The sequence below is a fragment of the Grammomys surdaster genome, unplaced genomic scaffold (assembly GCF_004785775.1).
Source record: "Grammomys surdaster isolate TR1022 unplaced genomic scaffold, NIH_TR_1.0 199, whole genome shotgun sequence".
NCBI lineage: Eukaryota > Metazoa > Chordata > Mammalia > Rodentia > Muridae > Grammomys > Grammomys surdaster.
In genome coordinates this window covers 1012863-1032781 of record NW_021604644.1, presented here as the reverse complement: position 1 = coordinate 1032781, position 19919 = coordinate 1012863, and the positions used below count along the sequence as shown (strand labels likewise).

Genomic DNA, 19919 nt, shown 5'->3' with positions numbered 1-19919 from the left:
AAAAAAAAAAAAAATTAACTAGATAGATCAAATGTTAAAATGGATGTCAAAGGAATTAGAAATTTCAGGAGGTTAACAACTTCCTGACTGGAAAATTAGCATGTACTGTGCTTCAATGGTCACTAAGTTTTCCTTGATGAATTCCTCCTACCTGCCTCACTAATACTCAGTAGAGTTCCAAGTGGGGCAAGTGTGTCATGCTCTTGTCCCATCTATGGCCCTCTACTATTCTCCAGAGTCAGTCCAAGGAAGCAGATGGTTTCATCAGAAGGTTCTCACTGCAGAATCCAGGAAAAGGACTACTGCTGTTTCCATCTCTCTTCCTATTCTCAAATCATGGTAACCTAAAACAAATATCCTCCCCAAGAAACACCATCAAAACAAAATTCAAGACAGAAAATTTAAGTGACCTTGAGGCTTACTTTCCCCCAGTGATGCAGTGCTCGGTGGTTTTCTATATAGTTGTTTATTTTCCAACTCTTTTTACTATGACCAACAGAATTCTGTCTTACACACATGAGCCAATTATATTTTTGTGTTCTTTATGCAGGATTTAAGTACAGCTCTAATAAAAGCTTAATTTTAAATAAGGAAGGCTCAAGTAGCACTGGAAGAAAGACAGATAAGAGTAACTTGAGTTGGTGGTAGAATATTGTCTAATTCAAGGACAGAGAACATTTCAAAAATGCTAATGAGAGGGTAGATGATTCTGCACTGACCAACAAACATTGAGTGTCCACGCTTAATGTCATACAGACTCTAGCCACTGGAGGTCAGCAGAGAACCTGGTCCCACCAGGGGCAGATTGACTGGACCTTCCAGACTGAAAGGCAGCACTGCCATCAGAATAGTGAATTCTATTCCCACACTATCAAATGAGGCGACTGCAGATGACATGTATTCATGCTCCATAGTAGAGGCAAGAGTATGTTTGAAGCATGTGCATACGCGCACACACATGCATATACATAATATGTCTAATGACAAAAGCTTTTGGAAAAAAACTATAAAGAAAACAGAATCACTTACAATTCAGCCACCATTATTAACAATAGCCTCTATAGAAAAAACATTATTAATGTTTTCATTTCTATCTTGCTGACCTTGAATTAAACCTGCTTAACTAGCACTGATGTTTTAATTGAGAATAAAGCAACTTCTCAAGCCAGTCAAACAGGAAAGTGCTGACAAATTACAGAAACCTGTAGAGAGAGCGAAGTAACAATTCCTTAATCAAGAGCACTGGCAGCACTCTCAATGTGTGAGTCAGTCACTGCATGAAAACATGTGAAAGCTGACTGAGCAAATAAGTCACAAGAGATTCTGAATGAGTTTTCTTTCCCATAATTTCTTTCACATAATTTCTGCATGTGGAGATAAAATAGTACCTTATAATCAATGAAGAGTTAGATGTGGAAAAATACAGAAGAAACTCCTCACATGTACTGTTAGAAACCTGAGATAATCTATTTAAAGTACTAGTGTACCTGTCATGCCCCAGCTATTGGTGGGCATTCAATAATCCATTCATCTATTCAATAACCACAAGTGAACACGTCTACCTGCTGGATATCAGAGCTGGAAAAGACCACTACAGAGATGAGGCCCATACTCTTACAAGGCTCACATTTTACTTACTTACTTATTTATTTATACAATGTTTTACTATGTATCCTAGCCTGGATGCATAGCCTGAGATTCCCAATGTAGGCTAACAAACTATATGGCTGGCCTTGAACCTACAGAGATTCATCTGCTTTTGCCTCTGAAAAGCTGAGGTTGAACATAAATGCCACTACACCTGGCCTTATATTTTATTACTGTCATTGTAACTAACTTAACTACTTCCATTACTACTCCTGTTTCCACAGTACAAACTCTTAGAAGAGCTTTAAAATCCCCCAACAAATAGCATATACACCAAAACCATATTTCAGTTTGGAGTTCCTTGGTATAAGAAGCTGAGATTCTTAACACCTCATTTAAGGGATACACAACAGCATATATCCTGATTAAAGATGTAGTTTTCCCCATGTCCTCTAGACAGAGAAGAGGAGGGTAACCGTCAGAATGATTGCAAAAACAAGACCTGACGTCCTGCTCTTCTGTAGGACCAGTAAGGATACCTGTTCTTCTGTCAGCTTGGGGACAGAAACAGCTAGGACTGAGCTCAATTTCTGCCTCTTTTCTAGCAGCCATGACTTCATTTTCCTTTTTCTTTCCCTATTTTCCTTATAGTTCATCCATTTCCTACAATGAGTATAGCAAATGAAGCATTTTAGGAGCTTAAAAGTGAAGTATAAGTTCTACATTGGGATTGCAATAAAATTAAACAGTTGGTGGGCTTCCTAATGAAAGTCCAGCTCATCTACTGAACCTTTCAGCTGTGCAGAGAACAGAGGGAAGATAAACAAGGACATGTGCCGTTCATACCTGAAACTAAAGTGCCGACTGGGTGGAACTACTCGGCCTACCAAGTTCTCAGCACGGAACTGAACCTTTCACACAATGTCCTTACTAAGAAGGGTACATGAGAAAGTGAGGTAAAGGCAAAACAGAAAGCTGCCTGAGTTGCCAGTAGGTAGGAAAGGAGACAGAAGGAAAGACAAGCAGCAAACCAAATAAGTGGCTCCTAGAAATACTCACTGAAATGAATTTTCAAGATAAACCAACAAAATGGCAGAAAGGGGGCAACTTCTAGAGAAGACTTTCCCACTCGTTTTAAGGGATGAGTAGGTGGACTGCCTTTTTCAAGAGCTTCTTTAAAATACTCATGTGATGCTTTATTTTTTATTAAGTGCCAATTACACTGGCTTGTAATTCTGTTGTTTCTCCACTTTATAATCTCACCTCATCCTCAATCTTAAAGTGGACTGATTAAAAAAGTGTAACACAGCATTTACAAAAATGTCCCCAAATGGACTATGCAAGATTTAACTCCGAGAGACGTCACCTATATGCATACCTGCCACACCGTAGTGAGGTCTTGCTCAGAGGCATACCTGTCACCATACAGTGTGAGCTTACAACGGAAGTACTACTTTTCCTTCAGGTTTTGCATCATACCTTCATAGAAGGCTTTCCTACTGCATTAGAGTACGCTATGCTTATTAATATAACGCATCACAATATTTAATACCGCCCCACCAGAGAAGTTATCACAGCATACGAGTGCATGTTACCCCAACTTCAGTTTGTTGTTGTATCTCTAGGACCTGTCACCCGTCACTACAGAGAATAGGCATATAAGCTCTTGTTGAATAAATACTTCTAGTTAACTCAAAAGACTGTGGTGAACACAGCTGAGGCAATGTAAGAACACGCTGAAATCCATGTGAGCACTCACAGAGCGAGCTCACCAGTTGATTTAACTAGAAACTTTTCACATATATGAATGTGATGTGCTGCGTCTGTTGAGTTTCCTTTATGTATGTGATTTTAGGGTTGACCATCTGAAGCTGGGCTACATTTTAAGCCCCAGGGTAGCCTGGGCTACTTAGAGGAACCCTCTCAAACAAACAAACAAACAAACAAACAAAACACCAAAGCGCAATGGTTACAGATACAACACAGCTCTTGTACCCAAGGCCCAGGTGACACTGTAGAAGAGGAGACAGAAAAATAATAAAAAGCCAAAGGACTAGGAAGTCTGCTGTGAGATGGTCTCCTAGAAACAAAAAAGCTCTATCTGATACCTAGAGCAATATGACTGCCTGAACAAGACCTAAACAAGGAAAACACCAAAATACTATCATAGAAAGGGGACACTCATGGGACCTCACTCCTTAAAGAGCTACAGGCAATTAATGACAGTCCAAAAAAGGGAAATTAGTCTTCCTCAGGGATGAGTTCCCTAATTGGTTATCCAGCATCAGATGGTCAACCCTAAATCTCAACAGACTCAGCCCATTTGCATTTATATATTTTTTGCAAATATATAGCCAACAAAATTACAGAAAAAAAAAGCCATGAATGGAGTGTGGGGTGATTAAAGGGACAGAGGGTAGAGAGGGATGGGGGAAATAAGCTAAGTATATTTTACTTTTAAAACAGTGTAAAAAGGTGGGGAGAGGGGAATAAAAGTGACTGTAACTAAGCCTGACACCTTGAGTTTAATCCCCAAGACTCACATGGTAGAAGAGAACTGATTGTTCCAAGTTGTCCTCTGACCTCAACATGCATGCTGTGGCATGTACAATACATAAAAAGAAAACAAATAAGTGTAATAAAAAAGCTGAAAACAACAACAAAAGGCAAAACTGAACAAAATTGAAGTATCACATTTCCATATTCCAAGAGTTATCATAGAGATACAATGAAACTGTCTGACAGAGATCATGGTACAGAAGAGAGAACCTGAAATACACAACCACATACTTCATTGTCTGCTGCTTTATAAGCAAATCAATCAGCACCATCTAATTGGTTCAGGAGGTATCTCTTCAACAAATGGTTCCAGACAGCCTGGATACCTTATACACAAAAATAAAGCTAGACTTTTACCTTACTCCACACATAAAATTTAAGCCAAAAAGTACCAAAGGCCTAAACATAAGGCCTAAGACTGGAAAGGTATTAAAGTACAGGAGAGCTTACTGACATTGGATTTGCTACGATTTCTTAGCTATGATACCTAAAACATGGGCAAAAAAATATGTAAAAACAGATAAATTAGACTACAACAGGACTGAAAGAACAAAACTATGCATAGAGACATAACAAACAAACTAAAAAGACAATCTGCAAGATGACAAAAATATCTGAAAATCATGTACATGATAAAGATTTAATATCCAGAATATATAAAGAGCTTTGACTATTCAATAACAGAAAGAAAATAAAAACTGATGTAAAAACTAAGTAAATGAACATGTCTTTAATAACCAACAAACATATATAAAGATATTCAACATCAGTAAGCTTTAGGAAATGCAAACCAACCATATCACCTCATATCCATTACATAATAGGTACTCTCAAAAACTTACTGTATATATATGTGTGTGAGTGTATACACTCACACACATATATATATCATTAATAGTACACATACTGTTAGCAAAAATATAAGAAAGCTGAAACACTCATGCAATACTAACAGAAATATAAGATGATGGATAAGCAAAATGTGCTATATAATAGGTTCACATTCATAGTCAACTGCAGCCAAAAATACTATATAAAAATTCAAGAAATAAACTATGAAACTGAACACCATTTTGAATGTAATGATAAAATGTCATGTCTTAATTCCTCAGACTGGTGCACTAGGTCTTCCTCTATCTTGCATATCTACACTGCATACACTGCATATCCACAACGCATACACTGCGTGTACTTACTGCCTGCCCATTAGTCACTTAGTAGCTGTCTTGGCTATCTCATCAATTATCGCACTATAGTGCTTGTATTCAAGTCCTTTTATACTTAGGAATGACTACATGCTAAGCAGTGATTTTGGCAACTTGAATAAATCCAAACAAAAAGAAAGTATTTCCTTTAAGTTTTAGTACAATAAAATATTTTGCAAAACTAGATTCATATAACTTTCATTATTGTATATGTTATACACTTATAATAAACACTGGAATATACCACTTTAAAAGAAAAATTGTAACAAATGCCTTGACAAGGAACTAGTCCTGACTGTACGGCATGTGGGACTGTGCTACCAGACAGGCTTAAGAACTGGTAAGTTTGAATGAGTTCAGATCCTAGGAATCTCAGAATTTTAAAACAGCAGGAGTCTATTCCTACCTGTTTCTGTACCTGCAACCATGATACTCCACTGAGAGGAACCCTGGGCACTCAGTCACATTGCATAAATACCTGCAATGTTTCTCCATGCTAATCGGGGCATTTTGGTACCTTAACTCTTCAGCCAATGACCTTCCCCTTCCTGGGTATTCCTTCTCTCAAGAGGTATACAATCCCTAGTTCACCCAGAATGAAGTGTATGCGCTCACATCCTCCAGCAAATAAAGCAATATGAACAAGGATCATCTCAGAGTTGCTTTATTAAAGATCTCCATAGGGAAAATCTTTATCATGCCAAGCAAAATGAATGACAAAGATGCTATCCAATTTCATGTACGCAGGATATCTAGAATGTTCATGTTCTAGAAGTAGAAAGCAGAATGGCAGTTGGCAAGGGCTACAGCATTTCACAAGATAAGGCAATCTCGAGACTGGATAAAAAACAATGCAAACATATGTAACACGGTTGGAGCTACAAAGAAGCACAGCCTGGGTGCCAACTGTATGTTACAGGTATTCTGTTCAATTAAAAAAAAAAGGCACCAAGCAGAATGGGAAAAAATATTTGCAAACAATACATTTACAACAGGATTAAGACTCATATAAATCCCCCCCACACACACACACAACAGGAAAATAATTCAACAAAAATGTGTGCAATTTTAATAGATACTTTATCAAAAATATATAACTGTCATATGAAAAGTATGAAAACATTCTCAAGCTCAATACTATCACCCTACAACTGAGTGTCACTGAATATTAAAAACAAATGAACCAGGCATAGTGGTGCATGCCTTTAATCCCAGAACTCCAAAGTCAAGAGGTGGGTGATATCTATGAGTTTGAGGCCAGCCAGGGCTACACAGTGAGACCCTGTCTCAAAAACAAAAATCTTTAAAATAATAACACCATACAACATGGAATAATCTCACAATAACAAAGCCAAGCAAAAAGAGAAGAAAAGCACACATGCTGTATGACTCTGCTTACATAAAATTTTAGAAAATGACCAAAAAAGGGATCTGCTAAAGGTGTGAGTAGCTGGGGTGGGAAGTCCATAAAAGGTACAATGGGAATTTAAAGAGATGGCAAGAATCTTAGCTGTGGAGATAAACCATGGAGTAAGCATATACCAAAGCTTACACTGTTCCATTTTAAACTTGGGGTTCACATGCCAATTGTATCTTAATAATACTTTGTTACAGAAAGCAAGCCTAGCAGAGGGTGTTCTCACCAACAGGTTCTTCTCCCCAGACCACAGAATTCCTAACGCTATCCCAGCTCAGAACTTTTCCCATACAAACTAGAAAGAGTAGAGCACATCTTACAAGATTAAAGAAAACACCAAAAAAAGTGAAAATATCACAAAACATAAATAAGTTGCCAATAAGTCCTATCTTTTAAAAGAAAAGTTATCTAAACAAGAAACCTATTTAGGAAGGACTTAACACTACAGATGTAACTTTCAAGAGTAAACAATAATGGGTTAAAAACAACAACTGAACTATATGGCTGTATTGGAAAAGTTCCTCAATTAACAAGAAACTTATAATAATGTGATTCATTTTAGAAGTTATCTGTTTAAAATATAGCATAAATGATGTACACAGACAGTTCAAGCATAGAAATAACTAATTCTCTCCCCCATGGCTTCAAGTTTGAAAGCACAATGGTTCAAATCACTGCTGGTAGGGACTCAGAGACTCATTTGCATTGTAACCTCTAGCTAAATACAAAAAGAATAGGAAGATCTGAACACTGAGCCCACAAAGCCTATCTTGCTGTCAATAACAGCGAAGGAAGAAAGCAGTGTGGAGACATCTATGCATCTACCTACATTTTATTGCCCTCTTTATTTAATCCAGCTGTGAATCCTAACAGACAGAAATATGGCATATGGTTTATGATAGTTTGAAATGATATGCTGTTAGAAAATGCTTTTGTATTCAGCATCGAGCAGTGCCAGAAGATCCTCACAATGCTGTCTGAATGGAACAGAGAAGAAGAAAACTGCCCTATGGAGGGAGGCATTTGGTCAGTCAGGATTCTAATTCTTCCGACTTAGTGTATACTAAGCTGTGCACCACTGGTTAAGCCACTTTATTTCTATTTCTTTGTCTGGAAAAATGGTTCAAACAGACAGACAGACTGACCACATGTTCAGGAGCAGAATAACAGCAATCAGTAGGTCAAATATAAAGGACAGGAAATTTGAAGAATAGGAGATGGTTTTGTTTATAGTAACTTTCCAAGAACTCAATACAACCAAGCTTTTCTTCTAGAAACTGTCAAATGTATGACATATAAAGATTAGTAAGTTGTTAATTCTCTACAACTGGGAGCACAAGAAAAAGTAAAAGAGAAAGTGCTGACGAGGAACTCACAGTGCAAAGATGAGCTAAGATTCCATCCAATGGGAGACCTACCTAGGTCAACTAGCTCTAAGAAGGGAAAGCTGGGTACAGAGCACTTGGGAGGAGCACAAACTGCTAGCTCATTAGTCCAACTTAGAAATTATTTCTATTTATATTAAAAAGCAGAGAGTTTCCACAAACAAACAAAACTCAAAAAAAAAGATTTTTAGAGAGACTAACCAAAGTTTTTAAAAATAATTTAATAGTAATTACAGCTAATTACACTCCAACTACAAAGCCAGTCTTTGCAGAATCTTTAAAATAACAAATAGAAACACAATAAAATCTGACACTGTCTTATTTTAAATGAACACCATATTTTAGTCTTATTTAAATTGAGTATTATATTTTTGCATGCTTCTCAGAGTAAAAAAACCCTCCATTTGTCTTCCAAAACTATAGTTCAATTGTATTTATTGCTTTTAGCATTTGCTTTGGTAGAAAATATAGTTAGTTATAATTTGTTACCTATATATTTGAACTGCTGTATTGTAATTAAAACAAAACAAAATCCCACAAATGTTACAGAGGCAACATGGAGTTAAAAAGACACAAAAGATGAGATATTAGGAATTTATCCTAGGTCCCAATCCTTTTTAGATTTCATCTTCACTGAAACCAGGGCATTTGAAAAAAGAAAAGTTTGTGCATGTGCAGAGGAGGATTAGGACAATTTCTTCCAGACTTCCTACTCAGTTACTTACAGTGCTGATCACAATCAACTCTGGCAAACACTACTTGATTTTTATCTGGATATTCTTCCTTAATGACATCAGATGCTTCCTCAAAAATTGGATGCAACATCTGGCTGAAACGACACCTACACACAGACAAGCACACCAATTAGCAGGGAAACCCAGAAGGCACAGGATCTTACTTCAGTTATCACTCATTGATGTTTAGTATCCGTTCAATAAACAAAGTGTGAGGCAATCACACCTTCAACTCAATCATGTTTCTGAAGTCTGTCAGTGAATGAGAGGAAAGCAACCTGAATTAAAAAACTGTACTCTTTAATTCAATATCATGTAAAATATCAAGTTGGTTTGCTGTTCTGCCTCATGACTAACTGCCAGTGTTACGACGCATATAGCCGTGGATCCTTCCCAGAGGCCAAGACACAAGCCTGCAGCATGCCTCTAACCTACACTGCTGAGATTTGAGTGTTTACAGAAAAAAAAGAAATCAGTTTCTCTGGACAATGAACACATTTCCATGTTATTGGAACTGTGAGTTATTGCAAATGCTGGCTACTTCATTAGTTTATGATGTACTTAGTTTATTACAGACACATGGCTACTTCATCAATCTCAGATATAAGTTAACATACTAAATAAAAGTTCTTATAAAAGAATATATGGCATATAATTTGTGTTTTCTCTTCAAAATATAACCTCACATTAAAATAGGTCTTTGTGTCTGTAAACATAAACATACTATGTCCAGAAGCAGATATTCAAATTCCTAAAGACTTCCTGACCATGTTCCCTCCCACACCTATTTCAGGGAAAATAGCTACAATTACTCCAGGAAATTGTTACTTCTAATCCTAACTGCCCCTCAATAGGCCAACACTTCAGAAATACTTAAGTGTGGGTGATTAAATGGACCTGAGGGGGATAAAGAAGAAAGTGTACACATACAACTGGCAGGGGAAAATGGACATTTCATGGGAAAAGGTATGGAAGAGGATATTATGAAACACTGTAATTGCCCTTATGTACCAAGACATTCACTGGAAGAAGCCCATAAATCCATGTGTGATCTTACACAGATTGGCAACAATCCAGTAAAGAATATATGCAAGGATGCAGAATTATACCTCCTCCCTATTTGTTTTGTATTTCTCTCTAGCCTACTCACCTGACTTCCTAAGGAGATGTCCTAGAATATATCAAGGAGACACAATCTGTATCTTCAGACTCCTGCTTTCAAGTGGTTCTTTCCTCTTTAGCATCTTAAATCTCCCGTCTGGGATAGGTAGGAAGGGTCTGTGGACATCATGGACCGTGTCTTATTTGACTACATATTCTAGTAAGCATTCAATAGATGTCTGTTAAACGAGCAAGCTGATAAATTCAAAAGCTAGAGCAACTGGAACCCCTGGTCTGTGAGTACTTAAAATTTTCTGAAAATAAGACTAGGTAGAGGGCAGAAGAAGGCATAGACAAGGTTCGACTATGGTTCTGAAAACTTTAGATGTGGCCTGGTAAAGAACTGATGAAAGGCATCTGGCTCAGGAGCAAAGGAAGACTCATATCAAGAGTTCTCCGGACTGTCCAGTGTTACTGTCCAGTTAAGTTCTTAAGCAGATTCATGTTTAAAATAGTATCAGCTTAACTACTAAAAATCTAAATGGGAAAGAGAAATAACAGGTCAATTCTAGTATCACTGCACCTTCATGTGCATGTAAATGCTACATTTACACAGGTAACACAACAGAGCCAATAAATCTATTAAAAGACTCTCATGGTCTACTGAACGTAATCTCCAACCTAGAGCTCCAACCTAGAGCTTAAACAATCCTTAACAAATCAACTAAAGAGATAAAAGTCTTGCGGAGACATTTTGGGTCATTTACAATTATGATTTAGTGGAAAAGAAGTAAGCTTTAGATTTAGAGATTCCTGACTTTAAATCCCAGATCTACCACTTACTAAGCAGATGGTCTTTCTGAACCTCAACTTTCTAAATCTAAAATAGGAATTACAATATCTACCTGCAGGGCAATCCTGAGTCTTAAAGCAATATATGTAGAGCTTGCCACATCCACAGCTTTACTAATACCTACTGTAGTCTACTACTCTGAGGCATTACAGTAGTTCTAGGCAGTTACATAAGACAGCCAACTAAGAGAACAAAGTCTAGCCTTTGAAAGCAAACACAGCAAGCCTATCAGCAAATTACTCAGGTTTTCTGCATTAAAAAAAAGGAAGACTCATTCACCATTAATAGTGGAAGAAATTCTTTAGTTGGTATGTTTTCTCAAGTAACTGCTACAGTCCACTTTTCCAACTCATATTTTGTAACAAAGCTAGCAACATGTACTCAGAATTCCTCAGTCAAGAACACTGCATTCTAATTTGCCCTGTGCTAATCTGATCAGGTCATCCAGGTAAAGGCAAAAGAGCAAAGAGTACTTTGTGAACTCTAGATCATAGCCTCCTTACCTGTAAAGTTTGGCCTAGATAATCTTCTACCAAATGTAATGACTAATATTAATCCTAATTTGCCTTAAAAATTATAGCTCCATTATACATTTTATAAATAGTAGTTTTCAGTATATCTTCAGCTTTTTATTAAAGATCTTTAAACACTACTATCAAACATCTGCACATTCAACCAGGAGTCACTGTTATGCGCTTATGAGGCAACTAAGTACATAAGGATGAACAAAGTACATCCTTTTAAAGTACAGTTATGATAGCTATCTCCACAAAGCAAAGATAGTATTTGGGAATAAGGCGTTAGCTGAGTAAGCCTGGGCTATTGGAAATACAGATGCTTCCTGACTTACAAAAGAACTAAGTCCAGGGATGTAATGTGAACTGAAAATATCTTAAGGCATAAACGCATTAACTATGCCTATCCTTCACACAGCACAGCTCAGAAACAGCACAGTACAGAGTATTTGTTTTTCGCCCTCACAAACCACTGTCTGCCTGGGAGCTAGACCTTGTCATCACAGTCTCCCACAGGCGGAATACATACTGCATGTCACTAGCCCAGGCAGCGTCACAATTTAAAGTCCAGTTTCTATTGGTGGATATAATTTTTACACAATAGTAAAATTAAAAATTCATGCTGAATTATTACAAACTGGACATATACAAGGTTTCCTAATCTGACTTAAAAGGAGGGTAGGAACACTTATATATAAAGATGACTGGAATAAAGTGGCTCTTAACCTAAGATTTGAAAGGTGGCTAACAAGAAGTGAGTGAGAACAGGAAGTGACCCCCCAGTGGGAAGACAGCAGGAGAACAGTGTGAGAGTACACGTTTTCACAGAAACTGAGAAAAGCTTGGAGTGGCAAGCAGAGTATGAGAGCAGAAGCAAGAGATGCAACATGAGGGGCCTTCTAGGTCAAGGAAAGGAGCTTACATTTTAACCCCAAAATTAAGGAGATTTAAGGTACAGTATGAACGAAATTAATCTGCACTGTAGGGAAGAAATCTGCCTTATATTGTGGAGAATATTGTAAAACTACGTAATATGAAGATATATAAATCTATAATATATAAACTCTGCCTTATACTGCAGAGAATACTGTGGAAACATGTAAGACTAGAGGCACAGAAAACCAATGGAGGACAACTGTCACAGGAAACTAAGGTAGCTACAGGGCCATGCATGGCCCAAACAGAGAGGTGGCAGCTGCAGGTAATAAACCTTTTAGGGAGTGGATGAAAACAATGATGCCCACGCTTCAAATTGCCGTTCAGTTAATTCTCCCTTATTCCTGTCTCTATCACACATTCTTTAGCAGACTTCAAACATATGTTCTAGATTTTGGAAATACTAGTAAGACACTGTTTCTGCCCTCAAAGTCAGTTTGGTGGGGCATTACAGATTAAAAAACAATACCTAAGTTGAACATTTCTAATTTAAAAGTCTGAAATTGCAAATGATAAAAGGTTTCAGATATTGGAATAGTTTAGGCTTTGAATTTTTGAATTAAAAACACTCAAGTGCTAAAAGTCTATGTACATACTCCAAAAAAAATGAAACAATTCTGAGTCAAAGCAGTTCAGATAAGGGACAATCAACCTGAAGTAAAAAGAAGTAGATGGTCCCTGGTACCATATAAAGACAAAAGAAAAGATCTGATTCAGAGCAAGAACTACAGGCCTCCTGGAAAAAGTATGTAAGTTGAAAAATATCAACATTATTCTTATAAAATTGCCACGCCTATATCCTGACTTCTAATCTGTGCCCCATTCTCATGTACAGAGAAAATAGAAAAGGAAAGAAGGAAGGAAAGAAGAAAAGAGAGATGAAACCAACCCCAAAACTAAAACAAGATTACTTACCAGTCAGCATAAAAATTTACTAAAGCAACATCAGCATTATCTGAAATTAAAAAACAAAACCAAAGTTATTTGTGTCTATATTGACATATTTAAAAATATAATTTTCATCATGATATTTTCCATTTATAAACAGCCAATAAAGCTTCACGATAATAGTTACCAACTCATCAAGAAAGCCACACAAGGGGAAGGTTGGCTTATATATAACTTAACACTTTCTCCACACCCTCCATTGATAGATATACATTCACTAGGTCTCAAATGAATATAAGGCAAAAAAGAAATCAAATCTTGGTCAGGAATGTAAACTAAGCAATCCATTCTCATAAAGGAGGATGGTCTGGAGCTTACTTAATAATCCAGTTTTAAATATTTCATACACACAGTAACTGGGAACCAGTTCTGTGAGGAGAATTCTTTCCCTGAAGAGATCTGGACAGACATAGGTAACTATGTTCCATTCTTAGAAATCTACCTTGCTGCATTATAAAGTCCATTTTTCCTGATCCCTACCCACTTAATACTCTATCACAGAAAATCTCACTATTGTTTGAATCTTAGGATGTGAAGACCGGAGAAAGACACAGTATTGCTTTTTTTTGATTAAATCCAAGTCAGAAAAACTTAAACGGCCAACCAGTGACTGCCCGAAATTGAGACCCATCCCATGGGCAAGAACCAATCCCTGACACTATTAATGATATTTTGTTATGCTCACAGATAAGAACCTAGCATAACTGTCTTCTGAGAGGCTCTACCCAGCAGCCAATGGAAAGAGATGCAGAGACACACCCAAACAGTAGATAAAGCTCGGAGAATCTTACAGAAGAGTTGGGAGAAAAAATGAGAGACCTGAGGAGGACAGGGACTCCCAGAGACTGAATCACCAACCAAAGAGTGAGCATGGGCTGGGCCTTGGCCCTCTGAACGTATGCAGCAGATGAGCAGCTTGGTCTTCAGCAAGGTCCCCAAATAAGTGGAGCCGGGGCTGTCCCTGAGCCTGTTGCCTGCCTGTCAATCCCACAACCCTAAAAGGACAACCTTGTCTAGCATCAGTGGGAGAGGATGTGCCTGGTCCTGCAGTGACATGATGTGTGTGTGTTTGTGTGTGGTTGACTGACACCCAGACGGGGGCTTCTCCTTCTAAGGGGAATAGGGAGAGGACTTGCATGAGGGGGTACTAGGAGAAGAGGAAGGGCTGATATTGGGTTGCAAAATGATAAACAAATTTAACAACAACAATAAAAACCTCTTCCAGAACTCATGAAAACAATATACAAAGGTGTTTCAGAATCTGGAAGGTGACAGGGATAACAGTGCATACTTCAAGCTCCTTCCCCTTTACCTCTCACATTTTCGGTTCACTTGCATGTTCATTCAAGCTGTGATTCACAAACTGGTTTCTGGATCAGAAGCCCCACCATCACACAGAAATGCAAATTAGGTGCATTTCAGCAGCTTCTGCCAGGAACTGAAGCTGCCCAAGCAGCACAGATATTAATAAGCTATCTGTGTCTTTCTGATACCTGGTATATAGATATTGCTCTAGAGAGCTCATGAGGTGGCAATGGATTCTTTTCACATTTAAAGCCACAAACATAAACCAATGTAGGTACTTTTATTTCCTCTTCATCTCAAATACTTTTGGATTTGGTTATATACTAACCAGTGACATGGCATTTTTGTTTTTAGCTTTTTTTTTTTTAAGAAGTAGAATTTATGGACACTGCACACATTTTAAAATCTCCTATATTGTAATCACCCACCATATCAACCATACCTTGAGCTTTTCTTTAGTATCTGCAAAAATCAGAATATCCCCCAATTTAATTCTATCTATAATCACAGTATCAGCAAACAATACAATCACTACAACAATTACTGAACTTAACTGGATGTTATTAAAAAGATTGGAAAATAAGCCATTTAATTAATATCTACTATAGATAACTGAAATTTTATTTATAAATTATTTATAGAGAAGAAAACATACTTTAAAAAAATTCAAGATACTTACTTAAAATTTCATCTATATTCTCTGAATCAAGACTTGCTATTTCAGCTGTTATAGGTGTAAAAATCGAAGTTACCTGAAATTTAAAAATGTAAAATTAACAATTCCATAAAAATAAGGTAGTCTAAAACATTAATAAAGTTGACTCTACTTGTTTTTAGAAAATCATCTATCAATTGATTTTAATCATTATTAGCTATCTTAATCTTGATTAGGCCAATAAAATAGAAATATTAACTTCCCCAGCCTAAAATTGGTCAAAGAATTCTTACACTTCCAAACAGTTTGTAAATAAGTAGGAAAATTATGAATTTATCCAGCCATTCTGAAAGCCCTGATATGAACTAAGCTCAGTGACTATAACCGGCACACATCTCAGACAGAGCCTGGTGGGCCTGCCTGTAGAGCTTGTACTGCTTTCATTGTCTGTGATAATGATGTGCTGTGCGTCAGATACCAAAAGAAAAACAATGTTTTCACTTTCACTTTAAGGTGGAGGTCCAAGTTCTAGCTCATCAAAGAGAATCTAACCCAAAAACTGCAATGCAGAGAAAAGATAAAATTTTAAACCAAAGTAGCAAAGTTTTACTCATTTTAGTAAGCAATATTTGCTCTTAAATTCCATCTTTAATTCAATGTATCTGCTGCCAGGGGACCTTTTGTTCAAAGTAGAATTTATACATGAAAATTCATCCACTGAATCACTGCTTTACAGTAAGTGAAACTAACATCAGAATCTAGTCAAATCACTGCCAGATACTCCTTTGGATGCTACTACATGGACACTTATTTCTTATAATATGATATTTCAAACTTTACTAACTCACCAATAACTCAATTTTAGACAGACAGGCAGGCAGGCAGGCAGGCAGGCATGCATGTTGATGCTAGCATGGAATACTATTTAAAAGCACTGTACTAGGACATATGCAACAGATGAAACTGGCATTCAGCTGGTAGCTGGGTTTGTTACAAGAAGCCAAAAAAAGAAGAAGGAGGAGGAGGAGGAGGAAGAGGAGGAGGAGGAGGAGGAGAAGAGAAAAAGAAGAGGAAGAGGAGGAGGAGGAGGAAGAACAAGAGGAACAAGAAGAACAAGAAGAACAAGAACAAGAAGAAGGAGGAGAAGGAGGAGGAGGAAGAGAAGGAGGAGGAGAAGAAGAAATGGAGGAAGGAAGGAAGGAAGGAAGGAAGGAAGGAAGGAAGGAAGGAAGGAAAGGAGGGAGAGAAGGAGGAGGAGGAGGAGAAAGAAGAAGGAAGAAGAAGGAAGAAGAAGGAAGAAGAAGGAAGAAGGAAGAAGAAGGAAGAAGAAGGAAGAAGAAGGAAGGAAGAAGGAAGGAAGAAGGAAGGAAGAAGGAGGAGGAGGAGGAGGAGGAGGAGGAGGAGGAGAAGAAGAAGAAGAAGAAGAAGAAGAAGAAGAAGAAGAAGAAGAAGAAGAAGAAGAAGAAGAAAAAAAAAAACTGCCTCTGACCCAAGTCTCTCTTCCCTCTGGGGAGTAGAGGGGGGTTTCCTATTAGCATTAACATTTCTATTAATGTGCAGTATGAGAAGTTTTCTTGAATTTTTACCAAGCTCCACCAGACTGATGGATTATTTCTCTTTCTACCAGTCCTGGGCTAAATAAAGACTCATGAGCAAATACTTTTATGCTTCAAACGCAGAGTTCACATGAAGTAAAGACAAGTGGGCCGAGGGCAAGAAGGGAAGAGAGGAATCACTATACTTGAAGTAAACATTTTAACTTGTGAAAAATAAATTAGAAACACACACACACACTCACACAGCAGACAGGTGGGAGGGGATAATTTTAAATAGCAGATCTTAATAGTTATGGAAAACACAGTGTCTAATGGTGAAATATTACAGATGTAACAGACAATATATATAAGTATAGACACAAACTCAAAAGTATTGTACAGTTATTTCCTTCAGTTCATTATGTCACTTTTTGTTGTTAATGCAACAATGGAGAGCGTTCTCTAACTGTATTCTTCGATGTATTAGATAATTTCTTCAACACACATTAGGTATATCTACTGTTAAGCAATTCCATCTGAGATGTATAGTGACATGATCGTACAAACCGAAAGGCATTCTTTGGGCTGGTGCACAAAACTCAGTATTTAAAAATCTTTCAACAGAGCTAGTCAGATGGCTCAGTGGTTAAAGGGTACTTGCCACTAAGCTTGATGGCCTGAGTTCAATCTCTGGAGCCTATATGGTAGAAAAAGAGAACCCTCACAAGATGTCCTCTGACCTCCACACCAAGTGTATTCATGTGGGGAAAAAAGGGAGGGAGAGGGGAACAGTATTTTTTTAAAAGCTTCCAATTGTAAGAGCTTCTTCGGCATTACCTAAAAGGGTTTTAAAACTGGGGCACTTGCGGAAACCACAATATCTTTCCTTTAGTTACCCTCCCTATCTTCCTCCAAGGCCACCTGTCTGGCTATTGAAGCCAGTACTTAAAGAGCCACCTAGATCCTGTCTCAACCAGGCCCCACTTTCTTGCTTCTCTCTGTACACACAGCCTACTCTGCTTAGGTGCCCTCTTCTAAGCTACTACACAATCATCCTTTGACCAACCCCACTTCTGTTAAGCTTTGGTTTTCTTGGTAGAAAATGTCTTTCCTTTCTCAATAGTTCAGTGGGCTGAATAGTGTGGGAATAGAAAAATATCTGAAAAAGTAGTCAGTCAATAGGAGTTACTAAGAAATTAAACTATACTACAGATTAGCCATTATACTGAATGATGATTACATGCTAAAGTGAAATATTTCAGAAGTCAATTTTGGAAAATGTTTTTATTAACCAGTCTCTCAACATTAGGTTGTTTTAACTGTTATAATACTAATCCATATCTGTCCTCACTACTGTAACATGAGAGTGCTCTGTCACCCAGTGCTAAGCCTCGGTGCAGTTACTCTTTTTGAAAGACGCACATGAGGACCTTCTTTAGAACGAAGAATAACTCAGCAATAATGTTGAAGATAAATTATTTGAAATAGTTTTATATGAATTGTACATAATTTAAAAAATAAATAGAACTTCCTAGCTCATTATTACCAGAAGTTTCTATCCAAAAATATTTTCAGTGGGAAGTAGTAGTAGTAGTAGTCTCCCTAAGTTGAATGTCTCCCATGGAGGCCAGACTAATCTTTCTGAATAGAGCTTCATGTATAGCAATTCCTCTGACAACAAACCTCCAAGGGTTTTCTGTCTACTGCACAAAAGTCTAACTGATCTACCAGTCATTTAGGGCCACTCACAAACTAGCTGCACCTTACCTCCTGAATTACATCCTATTGCTTTTCATCAATACCCCACACTCCAACTAAAATGAACTACAGTTATGGTAAGCACACATTTTTATCAGATGCAGTAATACAAGCTTATTATCTCTACACGTTGGAGACTCAGGCAGGAGGGTCACAAGCTTTAGGACAGCTTAGGCTAGACAGCGAAATCCTATCTCAAGAAATAAATTCATATTCATGTATATTCACTCTCCCCTCTCCCCATCAGACATAAACTCTAGCTTTCTTAAGAGACCTCAAATCATGCCTGTTGTCTTGTAATTTTATATACTCAATAAAACCTTTCCCTCTATAGGCAGTTTTTAGGCAAAATGTTATAGACAGTTACTGCAGCAGACCCTTAGTAACTGAGAGCAACTGAGAATGGCTTTTCATAATCCTAATTTGTGAGCATTGCCGCCTCATATGACATGCTAAAATGAGAACAGAGTAAGACTGAACAGAGAAGCAAGGCTGTGACTGCCAGGCCAATCACTAGCTCACTATGCACCTGCTACACTAGGCTGCACAAGAGAATAAAATCAGTAGCTCAGAACTGCTGTATGGTCTTTTTAAAGGTCACTGACAAATAGTCCGGTTCCAGTAATTTATAAATTAAAAAAATCCAAGAAGTTTACAGTACTTGCAATTCCTAAAATACATTTCATTGCTCTCCTGCCTGCATGCTTTGTTTGTGCCATGCACAATTACTGTTGTAATAGCTAGGAACAGTTATCTAAGTCTAAGCTACCTTTGTACAAAGACTTTCTAAATGGTCCCAGACAACAGTGACTTACTTCTCTCGTGAACTAGAGGACTTTCTATAAAACATCAACATATTATTCTTTCATAATAAAGATCACATTTTATTTCTATCCTTAAACTGGTTATTTAATTCCTCTACTAGACAATGTCTGAAAGTCGACCCATCTACTACCATATTCTATTTGTACACAAAAAACACTCAAATAAGTACTAAATGGCTACATAGATGAATGAGCCTATTTCTGTTAATATTGAAAATTATAGTGAGTATTGGAGACGAGAAATGGGAGAAAAGAGGTAAAGGAGAACAGCCTACAAATATTTTAGCAAGTTTGAGAAGGAAATGGTTAAAACTGACAGAGAAAAAACACTACGCTTGGTGAAAATTTGGAGACCTAAATCTGCCCTGCACATCACAGAAGCTCCTCTGCATCTCAGCCCAAAAGCTGCCTTGATCCCCCAGAAACATCTTTCAGTTCCCTTCACACACACATTTTGTTCCAGCACACAGACCACCAATAAGATATACCATAGAGCATGGTGACTCCAGTTAATAATAATATACTTGAAAACTGTAAGTAATTAGACTACAAATATTCACTTCACAAAAATATGGTATATAAGGTGATGGATATGGTAATTA

The 19919-nt window shown here is 37.4% G+C and overlaps 1 protein-coding gene across 2 annotated transcripts in view; it reads right to left on the bottom strand.

Moving 5' to 3' along the window:
- The window catches only part of Erp44 (endoplasmic reticulum protein 44), a 91489-nt gene that overhangs the window by 43320 nt on the left and 28250 nt on the right, over positions 1-19919 (bottom strand). For both annotated transcript variants that reach the window (XM_028770275.1, XM_028770274.1), the window contains exons 2-4: positions 15225-15297; positions 13208-13247; positions 8879-8994 (exon numbers count right to left, since the gene is read on the bottom strand). In XM_028770275.1, coding sequence (XP_028626108.1) covers positions 8879-8994; positions 13208-13247; positions 15225-15297 — 229 coding nt within the window. The remainder of the gene's footprint in view (positions 1-8878; positions 8995-13207; positions 13248-15224; positions 15298-19919) is intronic.